This window comes from Polypterus senegalus, chromosome 10 (genome assembly GCF_016835505.1).
Source record: "Polypterus senegalus isolate Bchr_013 chromosome 10, ASM1683550v1, whole genome shotgun sequence".
Taxonomy (NCBI): domain Eukaryota; kingdom Metazoa; phylum Chordata; class Cladistia; order Polypteriformes; family Polypteridae; genus Polypterus; species Polypterus senegalus.
The window spans coordinates 42,832,946-42,850,192 of NC_053163.1; the positions used below are offsets into that span (position 1 = coordinate 42,832,946).

Sequence of the window (17,247 nt, forward strand, 5' to 3'; positions counted from 1 at the left end):
CTTTTCTTTTTCAGCCAAATATAACTCGAAGTACAGGCACCATCACCTTACTATCTGATAGTGTGAAATAATTTTTTTTCTTATTTTAAAGACCATTTTCATGCATCCTCAAAAACACTGCGGATAAGCACAGTCTCTGCCTGTTTTATTTGTATTTAAAAACCAAGACCATATGTCTGATGTACGTATTGAAACTATACTAACCGAAACACAAATGACTACCACTAACAGGAATAATTATTTCAAAGTAAAGACCACATTTGTTTAACTCTCTTGGGGTTAATAACACTGTACTGGAGATATCACTTTTTTTTTATTAATTTTAATTAAAAGCAAATAGCAATACATACAATCAAATCAAACTTAATAAAACAAAAATTCAAAATTCAATCCCCACCCAAAAGAACGAATGAGAGGACAGCTAGCCAAAAAAGCAAATCTTTGAAACAGCAAGGAAGGAAAAGTATCCTTTTCCCTGATATAGAAAATTATTCTAAAAATTTATTGATTAGATCCTGCCACATTTTAAAAAGTTTTCAATAGATCCTCCAAGTGAGAATTAGATTTTTTCCAATTTCAGATAGTACAGAACATTAGTTACCCACTGATTTAAAGGTGGTGGGTTGGGATTCTTCCAGTTGAGCAAGTCTACAGTTGTGATTTGTTTGTCTTTAAACCCATAAGGGAGTACACAAAACACAGTTATTAATTGGATAGGAATAATTGTGATCTGCACTTGCATTCTGAAGGTTGCTGGTTCAAATCCTCAATGCCAGAAGTGATTCCACTCCATTGGGCCCTTGAGCAAGGCCCTTAAACTGCAATTGGTCCGTCCTGGGTATGACGTTAATTGCAATCCAGATCTGCAAGTAGGCCATCCAATCTGCATGGAAAACTTGGGGACTGGTGGCAGGATTGGCACTCCAATCACAATAAAAAAATCTCACACGGTTCAATTCCATCTGAACTAGTGTGGTGCTGAGGTGTCACCTGTTGCACACGGGCCCTAATCTAGGATCCTGAGGTGGTTTGTCATGAGGTGGGTGCGGCTTTCATCCTAATCTCCTCCTCTTCCTTTATGCATATGGAGCAAGAGTGTATTCTGTACATGGCTACCTTCCACTCCTTTTCAGAAATGTTAAATGAAAGATCCTTTCCCATTGTGCCCAGGGATCTTTGAAAGGAAGGGAATTTAAAACATTTTTATAAACTGTAAAGATTCTATCGGAGTCATCAAGACTGATCAATATTTCTTCTGGAAAAGAAATAGGTGGAAGGTAAGGAAAATTGGGCAGATTTAGTTCAGAAAAGTTTCTAGCTTGAAAGTAGTGGAAAAATTATGTTGATGAGAAGTTAAGTTTGAAGCTTGATTGCTCATAGGACACAAAACCATTATCAATATACAAGTCTCTAAATGTTTAAATCCCAGATATTTTCCAAGCATTAAATACTGTGTATGTTTGAGAGAGATTAAAAGAGCTTCTTTGTCTTAAAGTGTTTCCTATATTGGTTCCATATTCTTAGTGAATGAAGGGCAATTGGATTATTAGTGCATTGATGATAATTTGTATTCACTGGGGCACAGAGCAGGGAGTATAAAGAAATACTGCCAGATTTTAATTATTTTTGAGGACCAGGCTTGTGTATATTACTTGATTTGTGTCAACGTCCTGGTTTTTATGGCCTGAATATTTGCTGACATTATAATAAAACTGAAAATTATGTAGTGTAATGCCCCCTTCTGCTTTAGGTCATTGTAGAGTCGCCCTTTGCATGCATAGATGTTTAGAATTTCAAATAAATAAGGCTATGATTGAATGTAATTTATTTAAAAATATTTGTTAATGTACAATGGGGATAGTTTGAAATAGGAAAAGAAGCTTGGGAAGGACGTTCATCTTAACAGTGTTGATTCTATCTGCTAATGTGAGATGAAGAGTGGACCATTTATTCACATTTGTTAAGTTTTTTCATGTAGACAGCAAAACATTTGCTAAAAAAGAGCATTATATTTACTTATGCTATTTACCCGTAAATATTGAAACTGAACTGCTATGATAAATGTGAAGATGTCCAGTCTAGTATTGTGTGCTACAGAGATCACTGGAAAAGACACAGTTTTACCCAAATTAATTTTCAGTCCATATATCTTTTGGGGCAGCACATTGGTGCAGTGGTAGCGCTGCTGTCTCGTAGTAAGGAGACGTGGGTTTGCTTCGCGGGTCCTCCCTGCGTGGAGTTTGCATGTTCTCACTGTGTCTGTGTGGTTTTCCTCCTGGTGCTCCGGTTTCCTTCCACAGTCCAAAGACATGCAGGTTAGGTGCATTGGCGATCCTAAATTGTCCCTAGGTTATGTAGGTTAGCACCTTGCGCCCTGTGCTGGCTGGGATTGGCTCCAGCAGACCCCCGTGACCCTGTGTTAGGATAAAGCGGGTTGGAAAATGAATGACTGACATATCTTTTGAAAATCTGTTAGTGCTTTTATGATTGCTGGGACAGAATTTTGTGGGTCAAATATATACAGTACCATATCATCTCTGATGCATTTCAAAGGTAAACAGCCAATGGTAATAGGGGACATCTTTATCAAGTTTTGCGTTCTAGTATGAAGTAGTCTGAAATAATGATGTTAATATGAACTGAGGCTTCTGGACTAGTAAAGAGTAGTTTGATGCATGCACATATGTTGGGGCCGAATCCAAATTTATATAATGTGGTGAATAGGTAGTCCCATTCAACCATATCAAATGCTTTTTCAGCATCCAAAGATGCTAATATCTCTGGGTGTTAGATTTAATGGGTGAATATATTATATTAAACAAACTTTGAAGATTAGAAGCTAAGTGTCTGCCTTTAATAAATTTGGTTTGGTCTTGTTAAAATTTGGTTTGGTCTTGTTATATTAGTAGTACATTCTCAGTCCTTCTAGCTAGAACTTTGGAGAGTATCTTAACGTTATTATTGAGGAGTGAGACTGATATGTATAATGCACATTGTATCAAGTCCTTATTTTTCTTAGGAAAGACAGAAATTAATGCTTTGCGAAAAGTATAAGATAGAATTGTGTTGTCATTAGCCCCTGTAAACATTGCTAATAACAACGGAACTAATTTATTTGAAAATTTTGTGTAAAATTCCACTGGGTAGCCACAAGGACTGGCTGCTTTCCCACTTAAAGTGAGTTTATAATATCTAACAATTCTGAGAGTGTCAGAGATTTATCCAGTTATACAAGACTAAGAGTATCTAGCTGTGGTATGCAATGAGTCAAAGAACCTATTAGATTGTGTCTTATCTTCTTTAGACTGAGTGGAATACAAGGACTTATACTACTCTCTTAATGTTTGGATTGTATTTTTATAGTCTATAATTTTATCTCTATTTTGATAAATGCTGTTATTGCATTGTGGGCTTTCTGCTTGTGGATTTGTTGAGCTAAAATCTTATTGGCCTTTTCTCTGTCTTCATAGTAATAATGTCACGATTTAAAAATGAGTTGTTCTGTTTCTTGTTTTGTCAATGAATTCTGATTGCAAAGCCTGTTTTTCCATAAAGTGCCTCATTTGGAGACCTGCCATGTTCTTGATCTATTCTGGTAATTTCACTGATTAACTCAGATGCCTTCTTGGTTTCTAATTTATTTTTGTTGGAGAGATATGAGATATTGTTGAGACCAAATAAATATGGATGTGCCTGGAATGTCACATCCTAGTTTGATCCAGAACCCTAAAGTGGAAGAAGCTCCAGAGCTTCCTGAAAGCAGAACTTACCTAATTTTATTTTGCTCACCAAATATCTGTTGCTATTTTCTGTTGTATGAAGACAAGATAAGCCAACTTTTCTTTCACTTGCAAGCAACCATAATTTTGTGCTTATAACATTAAACAGGGATGTCCGGCTGGTTCCCCAACACTTAACGTGGGCTCCTCGGGTTTTAATGGCTATGACAACTCATTTTAATTTATCATCAATGTTATAGTGAATATGACTTTACAGTAAAAGTGCATACAGTCAGATAAGAAAATACAGTGACACAACAAAGCACACACATGTCTGTGATGTGGTGGTCTCTTTTTTTAACTCATTTCTTTAAACAAACCATTACAGGCATTATAGTGCACATGCATAGCATCTTGTAAGGCATGTATAAAATATGATTACTGGCTGGAGCACTGCTTGCTTTTTCCCTTTCTTTCATATACCTATCAACTTACCTTTGTGTGTTCAGGTTTAGCGGTGAGTTCAGCTGTGCAGCAGTTGACTTGCATCTTGCTGGTGCATGTTTGATCAAAGCAGGGATATTTATCTGTCTGTTACTGTGACCAGATTTTGTTTTTCAAAGAAGAGGACCAGGGGAAAGGATGTAATCAAAACTTGACACGCACCTTCATATACAATGAATCTTTATCTTTATTTTTATAATCAAAAAAATCAATCATTTTAAATATACTAATTTATATTCTACTACTTATTAAACTTTTTAAAGGATTTGCAACCCAGCTAGCATAATATATTTTGCCTGATTCAGACTGTTTTCTGGCATTATCAGCAATGATCTAGCTTGAAGCACCTTCGCTAGCCTGCATCTGGCCTGAATCCAGGTTAGAAAAGTCTGGCTAATCTGTGACCCAACTGTGGCATGTTACATGCGGGCCAAGTCCCAAATAACAACAGTGTGTTGATTACAGCATAGATATGGTCTATCACATTTGGGCCAAGTTCATTTTAGAAAAGGAGGTTTCTGATATTTTACAGCAAAACTTCGGCATACCACATTTGAACCAAGTCTCAAGTATAAGCACACTGGCTCACTTGTCAGAAAGTCCAGAATAGACAATGCCCAACTAGTCATCCAGTAAAATATACACTGCTCAAAAAAATTAAAGGACCCACTGCACCAGCATAGGATCTGACAATGGGTCCACGGATTTCTTCCCGATACTGAATGGCAGTCAAGGTGCCGTTGTCTCTAGCCTGTAGAGGTCTGTGCATCCTTCCATGGATATGCCTCCACAGACCATCAGTGACCCACCACCAAACTGGTCATGCTGAACGATGTTACAGGCAGCATAACATTCTCCATGGCTTCTCCAGACCCTTTTACGTCTGTCACATGTGCTAAGGGTGAACCTACTGTCATCTGTGAAAAGCACAGGGCACCAGTGATGGACCTGCCAATTTGGTTGTGCTATGTGAAATGCCAATCGAGCTCCACGGTGCCGGACAGTGAGCACAGGGCCCACTAGATGACGTTGGGCCCTCAGGCCACCTCATGAAGTCTGTTTCTGATATTTTTGGTCAGAGACATTCACACCAGTGGCCGGCTGGAGGTCATTTTGTAGGTCTCTGGCAGTGCTTATCCTATTCCTCCTTGCCTAAAGGAGCAGATATTGGTCCTGCTGATGGGTTAAAGACATTCTATGGCCCTGTCCAGATCTCCTAGAGTAACTGCCAGTCTCCTAGAATCTCCTCCATGCCCTTGAGACTGTGCTGGGAGACATAGCAAACCTTACTGATATATTGATGTGCCATCCTGGAGAAGTTGGACAACATGTGCAAGCTGTTTAGGGTCCAGGTATCATCTCATGCTACCAGTAGTGACACTGACTGTAGCCAAATGCAAAACTAGTGAAAAAACAGTCAGAAGAGATGAGGAGGGAAAAGTGTCAGTGGCCTCCACTTGTTAATCTATTCCTGTTTTGGGGGTCATCTTATTGTTGCCCATCTAGTGCACCTGTTGCTAATTTCATTAACATCAATGCAGCTGAAATGAACCCCATCTGCTACTTAACTGACCAGATCAATATCCCAGAAGTTTCATTTACTTGATGCTATACTCTGATTAAAAAGTGTTCCTTAAATTTTTTGAACAGTATATTTAGTATATATATGCTGTATCTGGGCATACTTTTCTGTGTCATATCCTAACTACTCAGGCTATAGTATGTTTGCTGCCAAAGTAAATCCTTATAGAAAAAGTCTTATGTAGATGAATATAATTACATCTAGAAAAGAAAACCATGATAATATTACAATTATTGTTAATTCAACTACTTCATTGAGTAATAGTTAAAATGATCAATTGTAAAAAGCCCTTTGAATAGTATAATAATTAAAATTACAATAAGAAAATACGGGCGACACGGTGGCGCAGTGGGTAGCGCTGCTGCCTCGAGGTTAGGAGACCCGGGTTTGCTTTCCGGGTCCTTCCTGCATGGAGTTTGCATGTTTTCCCCGTGTCTGCGTGGGTTTTCTCCGGTTTCCGCCCACAGTCCAAACACATGCAGGTTAGGTGCATTGGCGATCCTAAATTGTCCCTAATGTGGGCTTGGTGCGTATGTGTGTGTGTGTGTGTGTGTGCGTGCCCTGCGGTGGGTTGGTGCCCTGCCCAGGGTTTGTTTCCTGCCTTGCGCCCTGTGTTGCCCTGGATTGACTCCGGCAGACCCCCGTGACCCTGTAGTTAGGATATAGTGGGTTGGATAATGGATGGATGGATGAGAAAATACTCTGTGTAATATTTATATTGTGGGCAGTTTTCATTCAATACTGCATTGTTCTTGGAACAACACCTTCTACCTTAAGGTATAATTAGTTCAGGCAGTTTTTCACTTGTTCAACTAAAAGCTGGCAAAAGTAGAATGGTAGACAGCAAAACACTTAATGAATGACAATGAAAATTATTGTGACTACTTTGACTGCAAGTCAGATTTTAGTTCACTTATTTACAGATGCATAAATTTCCAAGACACCTAGCAAATTTTTCCCCTTGAGTAAATATGATGCGATAAGTCACATAAACTTTTGATTTTGTGTTGTTTAGCAACTGAAAAACAATGTTATCACACCATCTCAGTAAGTTTGGGGCAATTATTTACAGTATGTAAATGTTCCCTGGTCATGATGCACCAACATTGATGGACTGAAAGCCAGAAGTCTACGTGACCATCATCATCAGGTCCTTCCATGAAAACCCTAAATACAAAGAGGACTGTTTGACTAATGTTAGGTAGATTGCCCAGAGGGGACTGGGCGGTCTCTTGGTCTGGAACCCCTACAGATTTTATTTTTTTCTCCAGCCTTTGGAGTTTTTTTTTTTGTTTTACCCTTACTCTTATTCTATGTTAATTAATGTTGACTTATGTTTATTTTTTATTGTGTCTTCTATTTTTCTATTCATTTTGTAAAGCACTTTGAGCTACATTTTTTTTTGTATGAATAAATGTTGATTGATTGATTGATTGATCCCCAATGTAAGAACTGCGTTTTCAAATTAGGCGGTAGTGCACATTTTACACTAATTACCTGCTAACATTATGCATGAAAGCACAATAAAAGCCTGTCATATGCAGGGTCCTTATTATGTCACGTTTTATTATGTCTGCGTTGATTTAACATATGAACTTTTAATCACAAAAGAAATCATGATTATGAAATGTTATAAGTGACAATAATGTCTGATATTCATGATACTCAACCTTGGCCTACTCAGGAGCCAACACATGGTATTGTAAGTAATGGCATGGTATTGTAATCCAGTTGTACAGGAAGATATGCCCTGTGCAGTAGTTTATTGCTTCCTGATTTGACCGATGGCAACTGAGTTGTCATGGTTACTGGGTTTATACAAAATGTGATCAATATGTCCGAGTCTTAGGTTCTTGAGCATACATCTCAGCTGGAAGAGATAAGAATGGACAGAGAAAATGGAATTCAGTGTGAATAAGGCCATTTTGTTGATGCAGGAACCCAAGTAGCCCTGATTCCTACAGGTGGAGAATAGTCCCAGAGGTCACAAAAGGAATTGAGGCAGGAAAGTGCCCCTCTTTAGCCCACAGGGAATCACAGAGAGCCATTGCGTTGCCACCCTACTTGGGTAGTCGGCAATATCTGCTACACCTGTCTATCAAAACAGAAGTGACCCTTTCAGAAGGGCAACATGGTGCCACACACGTGTGTTTAGGAGGCAGCTAAAGGGTCTGGGGAACTGTAATACTACACCAGACCAGGGTGTGGCAGAGTATGCTGACTGTCTCTCTTAGTTTCTTGCAAGCCATTCCTGGGAAATCTCACCAGGTTCTGGCACCTCTAATGACGTTGCTTCCAGCGCTTATGATGACGTCACTTCTGACAACTGATGACGTCACTTCTGGTTCGGACTAGATGATATCATTTCCTTCCCCAGCCCTTAAAACCACCATCTTATCTCCAAATAATCAGTTCTGTTTTGGACTCAGTCTTGTGAACATCTCTGTTCAAATATTTCAAAAACTTTTGTAGCTGGGAAATAATATACGGGGGGCTGTCCCAAACCTTTATGATGTCTGGAGACTCATTTATATTACAATGATCACAAGGATTGAAACTGCCCTGCTCCCAAGGCCAGTACCACGTAACAAGGGAAGCTTGAGGACAAGGAACAAATAATAAGGTACGGCTGTTTTCTATGTTTTAAGAAACAGCCAAGGAAACAAAAGTCAAGGAAGGTTTGGTAATTTGAATGCTTTTAACATGGACCCAGTTAGAAAAGCTATCCCCTGCAGTGCCCTTACAGCAAACACCTGAGGCACCACATGATGGAAGCCATGTCTAAAGCTATAGTTAAGAGTGGTTGAATACTCGGTTACAAACTCCGACTGTGTTTACTCCCCAGCAAAGCCAGGCCAGCATCCAAGATTGGCTGGATAGATTGATCCCCTTGTGGGATTGGTCAATATGTGCCCTAGGGCTCAGCTGGAATGATGGCAGTGTAAGTAATGGACTCTTCTCCCTTACCTGGCCAACAGGCCTTGATAATAGAAGGTCAGGGAGGGAACAACAATGTCTCCTTTTCAGACCAGGACCTAAATGAGGAAGGACATTATCCTTATGGTATCATGGCCCTCTGCCCTCTTTGGTTGTGTCGGGGCTACCAGTTTGGAGCTCTTGGATAGCTACAACACAAGGATATTGTGGTCCTGCCTGACCTGAGAGTCATTTCCAAAGGCAACAGATTAAGCAGCGGTAAGTACCCTTGGATCAGATTTAAAACAGAGCCCTCCTTTTGGCTCAGAGAGTCAAAGTTGGTTGTGGAGTCAGAGTCTATGGGGAGTGCAGGACAATGGAAGGAACAAGGAAGCGATAGATGTTAGTTTATTCTGTACTGCCTTGTGAGGGAGCCACTATGGCACCAAGAGAATGACACCTGTAAATGAACTATAGAATTGTGTGTTTATAATTGTGCTTGGTGTTTGGGGCTGTACAATGTTCCCTGCGGGCCACACTATTTACACACACCACTGAAAATGAATATGCAGTCATTAAAAAAGAATACACTGTGTTTTATAGCCAGCACCTGAACATAACATTGTGTAAAAATACTTGATTAAATGCTGAAAAATCCAGTATGAACTTACAGGTTGTCCTTTTGGGCCTGGAAAACCAGGTTGTCCATCCCGACCAGGTGGGCCATCAAGTCCTGGTAAACCAGGTTGTCCTGGGAATCCAGTGTCTCCTTTATCTCCCTTCATTCCTGGGAGAACAACTGCATCTCCGGGATCCCCTTTTGGACCAGGAAGACCAGGAGAACCTGGAACACCTGGTAAACCCTAAAAAAAAAATCCTGATTCATTAAAAAGATCAAGTTTATTCAACTGCCATACTGTCTCAAAAAATGTATTAACCAGTATTACTTGACAGCATGTCAAAGAAACTGGTATAAGAGGAAAAGAAAATTATTAGTAGAACATGAAAAAAGTTTCTGTTTTACTTATGTGTTCAAAATTTCTTCTGTCACATTTCCTGTCATCAAACATACATAGATCGTTGTAGACATGAAACACACATAAAATGTATGTGTTCTGAATAATGATATATTATTTACCATATACAATTCAAGGCACCTCACACCCAGATAAACAGACTTGAACCTGGAGAACTTGGTGTATGACTAAAGCTGTTTCGGTGGAGTGGGAGTGGGATAGAAGGCTGCCTGCTGACTGTGCTGATCGACACATTTGCAAAAGAAAAAGATGCTGATGAGGAGGTGAGGGATTATGAGGCTTCAGGGATTCTAGTGTTAATGGTAAGGCGAGTGCTGCAGTTGACCTGGTGGCTCCTGAAAAGACTGTTAAGAAATCCTCCAGCACTATCATACCTTGGGAGACCCACAGAGTATCCGATTTAAAAAGTATATGCTGGAGAGCACAGTGTAACTGGAGAAAAGCTAAACTAATTCTAAGAGCCATTTGTTAGTTATTTAAGTTATATAAATGTTTGCCTAAATATTAGTGCATAGATTATGGGAGGTTCTTACAAACCCCATACGTTGAATTCAATTGGTATATTCTAACTACAGTAATCCCTCGCTATATCGCGCTTCGACTTTCGCGGCTTCACTCTATCACGGATTTTAAATATAAGCATTTCTAAATATATATCACGGATTTTTCGCTGGTTTGCGGATTTCTGTGGACAATGGGTCTTTTAATTTATGGTGCGTGCTTCCACAGTTTGTTTGCCCAGTTGATTTCATACAAGGGACGCTATTGGCGGATGGCTTAGAAGCTACCCAATCAGAGCATGTATTACATATTAACTAAAACTCCTCAATGATATAAGATATGCTTCCCGCACGGTGCTTAATTGTTTGCTTTTCTCTCTCTCTCACCCTCTCTGACATTCTCTGTGCCTGACGGAGGGGGTGTGAGCAGAGGGGCTGTTTGCACAGAGGATACGGACGCTCCTCTACAAAATGCCGCTATTGGTACTTCGGCATACTTAAAAGCACGTATTGATTTTTTTATTGTTTGCTTTTATCTCGCTCTCTCTCTCTGACATTCTCTGTTCCTGACGGCGCTCCTTTGAAGAGAAGATATGTTTGCATTCTTTTAATTGTGAAAAAGAACTGTCGTCTCTGTCTTGTCATGGAGCACAGTTTAAACTTTTGACTAAAGGGTGTTATTTCATGTCTAGAGGGCTCTAATAATGTTAACAGTGTGGGAGAGTTTATAAGGGCTTAAAATATATAAAAATAACCATACAAACATATGGTTTCTACTTCGCGGATTTTCATCTATTGCGGGGGGTTCTGGAACGCAGGAGGAATTACTGTATTTCTATCCTCTCTGATTATAAATTGTACTCAGTAAGTGACCTGCCTTGCCATGCGTAAGGAGTTGAGGGCACATGGTTTTAAACTGTGCCTTACGTGCCAAGTAACACGAAAGACAACATGCTCTATTGAATATGCAGCGCTGTACATTTAAAGAAGAAGTAAAGCATCTTTAAGCATAGAAACAACTGAAGTTTGACAAAAAAAAGCTAAGTTTTGAGAAGATACAATTTTTAAATTTTTTGCCTTTAATTCTATGTGATAAGAACATTTTTCTTTATTCTTGTGTGAACTATTTACTTTGAATTTTCACTAAATCTTTTAAAATTAACTTTTTCACTGAGAGATTTCTTTCGACATGCGTTTTACTCGTGCTTGATCCTGCCTTACACATCAGCAGCTACACTAGTAGTCCACTATGAAATATTGAAAGGTAAAAGTAACTGATTATAACAATGCACTCTGCCTTGAGAGGTCATCCTATTTCTCTAAGATTATAAATGATAATGCTGGTGATCCAAGAGTTTAATTCTCAACGACTCGAACATTAGAACATTTAAACAATCCAGATGAGAACAGGCCATTCAGACCAACAAACCCTGGCAGTCTTATCAACTGAACTCTTCTCTAAAACATTAAGCATTGAAAGTCCCTAATGTCTTAATGTATGCCATGCTACTTGGTAGCTTATTCCTAGTGTCTATGGTTCTCTGTGTAAAGAAAAACTTCCTAATGTTTGTGCAAAATTTACCCTTAACAAGTTTCCAACTGTGTCCCCATGTTCTCCATGAACTCATTGTAAAATAACAGTCTCGATCCACTGTACTAATTTCCTTCATAATTTTAAACACTTCAATCATGCCCCCTCTTAATCTTCTTTTGCTTAAACTGAAAAGGCTCATCTCTTTAAATCTTTCTTCATAATCCATCTGCTTTAGCCCTGGAATGAGCCTAGTCACTCTTCTCTGGACCTTTCCTAGGTCTGCTATGTCCTTTCTTTACCCAGGAGACCAGAACTACTCCAGATGAGGCCTCACCAGTGTATTATAAAGCTTGACCTTAACCCCCTTGGACTTGTACTCCACACATCATGCTATATAACCTAACATTCAGTTGACCTTCCTAATGCTTCTGAACATTATCTGGAAGTTTATAGCGTAGAATACACTATGACTTCTATATCCTTCTCATAAGGTGTACTCTCTGTTTTCAGACTTCAGAATGTGTTTTCAAACCTAACCTTTTTACTTCCTACTGTATGTGTAATACCTTACATTTACTGACATTAAATTTCATCTGCCATAAATCGTCCCAAACCTTCACGCTGTCCAAGTCCTTCTGTAATGATTTAAAGGATTCCAAATTATCTGCCAGTACACCTATCTTGGCATCAACTGCAAACTTAACCAGCTTGTTACTTATATTCCTATCCAAATAATTTATTTATATTAAAAATAGCAGCGGCCCTAGCACTGAGCCCTGTGGAACACCACTCTTAACATTTCTGATAAGATTCCTCACAACATCATCCTCTTCTTCCTGTGTCTGAGCCAATTCTGCATTCATCTAAAAACATCATCCTGAACTTCTGTTTCTTTCAGTTTGAAGCATAACCTATCATGTGGCACCTCATTAACTGCTTTATGAAAGCCAAGATACATAATATCATATGCTCCACTTTGATAATATCTTTTTGTTGCTTCCTCAAAGAATTACAGCAAGTTAGTAAAACATAACCTCCCTTTTCTGAGCCCATGCTGACTGTTCAGAAAAACTCTCGCATTTGCCATGTGCTGCTCAATGTTATCCTTTATAATTCCTTCCATTAATTTTCCTGTGATGCATGTTAAGCTTACTGCAGTTACAGTTGCTTGGATTTGCCAGGTCACCTTTTTATATAATGGGATAATACTAGCCATTTTCCAGTTCTCCCCAGTGTGCAGTGACTTCCTAAATATATGTGTAGAGGGTTTATATATGCACTCGCTAATTTGCTAGCCTCGTTAAGAACTTGAGGATAAATATTATCTGGTCCTGATGGTTTGTTTGATTTCAGCCTACTTTATCTGAACAGTACTTCTCTCTTTACAGTTTCTAAATCACTCAGAACCTCCTTAATAGTCCCATTTACCACTGGGAGGTTAACCACTTCCTCACTTGTGAAGACCTCAGAAAAATACAAGTTTACAGCGTCCTCTGTTTCACTGTCTGCATCTTTTGATCTCTCCTTTACTATTCCTGATGTACTTCACCTCCTCCTTGACTGTTCATTTAGTACTAAAACACAGAAAGAGTCTCTTAGGGTTGTATTTTGCCTTTTCTGCTATATTCCTCTCCAACTGTCTTTTAGCTTCCCTAATATCATTCTTAATTGTTTACCTCATGTTCTCATACACCCTACCACCCTCCTAAAATAAGGCCTCTTTCTCTAATGCTTTCCAGGCGAAGCCATGTCTCCTCATTAAGATGGGGTTCATCATCCAACTGAAGAGGACTTGAGTTTAAATTCTGTTTGACATAGCAGCAGCCCCACCTTCTTTTCTGTTCTGTCTATCCTTCCTGAAAAATGTGTATCCCTTTATGTTATACTCATTCCCATCTTTGTTACTTTGCCAAGTTTCCATAATTGTTATAATATCACAATTATGCTCTGCAATATACGTCTTCAACTAATTTGCTTTATTTTTGATACTTCTAGGAATAAGGTAAGCTAGTTTTTATGTGTTACTCCTTTTACATTTAAGCGTTCGATTAGAATTTACATTACTACGCATTTTTATTTTTACGCTTTTTTTGTCCCTCCATGTATAGTTCTAAACCTTTCCTGTCCTAAACTCCCAGCTCCCCCATTCCCTAGTTTAAACAATCCTCGACTAATCTACTCGTACGCCTCCCCAATACATTGCTTCCCCTCCAGTTCAGATGAAACATATTGCAGTGGAACAGGTACCATCTGTTCCAAAAGTAGTTTCAATGCCCCACAAACTTATACCCTTCTACTCTGCACCAAGATTTTAAGCCACACTTTAAGCCTTCTAATATCCTTTATCTTACTTGGACTGGCACAAAGCACAGGCAGAACTTTAGAGAAGATTACCTTGTTAGTTCCACTCCTCAGCCTGGCACCTAATTCTTTGAATTTGAATTGCAGAACTGACAGACTAACCTTATGTATGTCATTTGTTCCAACATGGACAATGACAACTGGATCCACCCCAGCTCTGGCTATGAGTCTCTCACCCTTCCAGGGAGGTCTCCCACCTGTGTACCCGGAAAGCAACACACTGTGTGAGAATCCCTGTCTCTGGAGCAATCTTGTGCAATTGAGTTCCCAACTATCATTACCTCTTTTTTTTTGGGAAATGGCTTTGAGGTGGCCCATTGGGGCTCCTCATCCTTGTCCCTGCCTACCACCTCAGAATCATCAAAGACACTGCCCAGGACCTGAAAACAGTTTGAAACTTTCAATTCTGGGGTTGCTGCCCCCGGACAGTGTGCACCCTTTGATTAATTGTCTTCTAAACCCAGCTCACTCAGTGGAATGCCTCCTAAAAACTACTAGTGAAACTACTTTGTAGTAATGCTTGAGGATTTTGCTATACAAAATAAATTATATTAGACCTCCAGTGGGCGGCACGGAGGTGCAGTGGGTAGCGCTGCTGCCTCGCAGTTAGGAGAACCGGGTTCACTTCCCGGGTCTTCCCTGCGTGAAGTTTGCATGTTCTTCCCATGTCTGTGTGGGTTTCCTCCCACTGTCCAAAGACAAGTAGGTTAGGTGCATTGGTGATTCTAAATTGTCCCTAGTGTGTGCTTGGCGTGTGTGTGTGCATGCCCTGCGGTGGGCTGGTACCCTGCCCGGGGTTTGTTTCCTGCCTTGTGCCCTGTGTTGGCTGGGATTGGCTCCACCCTCATGACCCTATAGTTAGGATATAGCAGGTTGGATAATGGATGGATGGATAGACCCCCAGCAGGACCAGTAAAATTTTTCCACTGAAGTAATGTACCTGAACTATGTAGAGCAATTTCTCAGCTGAAACCCTCCACCTGCATACTTGATCTGGTACCAACAGGCTTTTTGAAAGAAGTCTCTGATGTGCTAATTAATAGTGTAATAATGGGATTCTTCCCTGACTTTCTAAATACAGAAGTTGTTAAACCCCTGCTCCAAAAAAATAATTTTGACTCCTCTGTCTTTGATAACTTTAGAACAATTTTTTAATCTGCTTTTCTTAAGCAAAATTCTAGAAAAAACAGTTTTTTAGCAGCTACATGATTATTTGATTAAACATTCTATTCTTTACAAGTTTCATTAAGGTTTTAGAGCAAAGCATAGTACAGAAATTGCACAGGTTGAAGTAGTAAATGGTTTGTGGGTTAATGCGGACAGAGGCCATATATCTGTTCTTGTTCTCTTAGACTTGAGTGCAGCATTTGACACTGTAGACCACAGTATTCTTATAAATCGCCTTAGACAATGGGTGGGCTTTTAGGGCAGCATCTTAAATTGGTTTCAGTCTTAAACAGGTAGAAATATCTTTGCTAATTCTGGTGATTGTACTTCAAAGTTCCATGGTATTGTATATGGTGTACCACAAGGATCTATTCTGGGTCTGCTGCTTTATTCAATCTACATGCTTCCACTAGGCAAATATATCTCAAAACACAAGGTGAGCTACCACGCCTATGCACACAGCTTTATTTATCGATAGCACCTGATAACCTTGATGCTCTTGGCTCTCTGATCCAATGTCTTAGAAACATTTCCAAATGAATGAGTAGTAATTATCTCAAACTAAATAAGGAAAATCCAGAAATTTTAATGATTAGGCAGTATGGAAATAGCAAGGGTACTAGAAATATGCTTTATCCCTTAGGTTAAAAGTTAAGGCGCAATTAAAAATTTAGGATTAATCATTGACTCTTATATTAACTTTAAATCACATATCAACCAGATTATTAGGAGTGCATTTATTCACTTAAGCAATAAAGAAAAAAGTTAGACCCCATACAACATTACAAGATGCTGAAAAAATAGCTCACACTTTTGTTTTTAGTTGATTAGATTACAGTAATGCACTGCTAATAGGACTACCATAGATCCCGTTATATAAGCCGAGAATTTCGTCCTAGATTTTTGGCTTGGAGTTTGGGGGTCGGTTTATACAACGAGTATCGTTTCAGATTCAAGATTTCCAGCGCAATGCCGGTTTTGCCGATGAATACGGAAGTAAATAATGATGAAACCACAGAGCCATCTTTCAGATGAAGAAGTAACTTTGCATGCCAGTACTTTAAATTAAATAAAGAATTTATTCAAAAAAGTGTTTTAGTTGTTGATTTTATTAATAAAATTTATAATAAATTATAGGTAAGTTTAAAATAAAAATTTTTGTTTTGATTTACGACCAACATCTTGCATTATGACCCGGATGCGGTCACATGTATCCGCTTGCGCGATTGTAAACAAACAACCGAGAGCATTAGGAGCCCAGATACATGTGTTTGTGGATGTAATTTCGGTCATTGCAGTGATTTACCTATATATATAATTCATTAAGACCATGCAAGCAAGACACATAATTGCTAAGGAAGGAAGAGAAGGTAAAGAAAGCGATCACAATCGAAACAAAGATGGAAATTGTGTGGAAATATGAGAGTGATGTTCGTGTGACCGATCTCGCTGATATGTACAGCATGTCGAAATCCACCATCTCGACAATTTTACAAAGAAAAGATTTGCATAAGGAGGCTCCTTCTAAACAATAACCACCTTCCGTTTCATTCTCCTCCTTCTCCCTTCCTGCAGCCCAAAGATGTCAAATTAAATGGTGAATACACTATGAAATTGTTGTTTCTAGAATAGAATGCTTTTTATTGTCACTATACAAATCTACAATGAGATTAAAAGCAGTTCCTTCAGTGCAGAAAAAAAGTTCTGTATAGGGCTTGTATGATTGTTTTTTTAGCCTTAGCATAACGCCGGATCTGCGGCTCCGCTTCTGCTTTCTTTCCCTCCTCTGTCTGTGTCGTCTTCTAGACCCGACAACAATCCACGGAGAGCCCGCTGGTCTCGCTATGTTGTCTGGAATGTTTTGCGTGTGATGAAAAACACTCAAAATGGATGTCTGGCTCTGGACACCGATGTCTATAAGGTTCTG

General features: G+C 39.2%; 1 protein-coding gene across 1 annotated transcript in view; it reads right to left on the minus strand.

Annotated features, from left to right (window-relative positions):
* The window catches only part of col4a5 (collagen, type IV, alpha 5 (Alport syndrome)), a 481,130-nt gene that overhangs the window by 194,345 nt on the left and 269,538 nt on the right, over positions 1-17,247 (minus strand). The window contains exon 25 of the mRNA XM_039765771.1: positions 9,393-9,584. Coding sequence (XP_039621705.1) covers positions 9,393-9,584 — 192 coding nt within the window. The remainder of the gene's footprint in view (positions 1-9,392; positions 9,585-17,247) is intronic.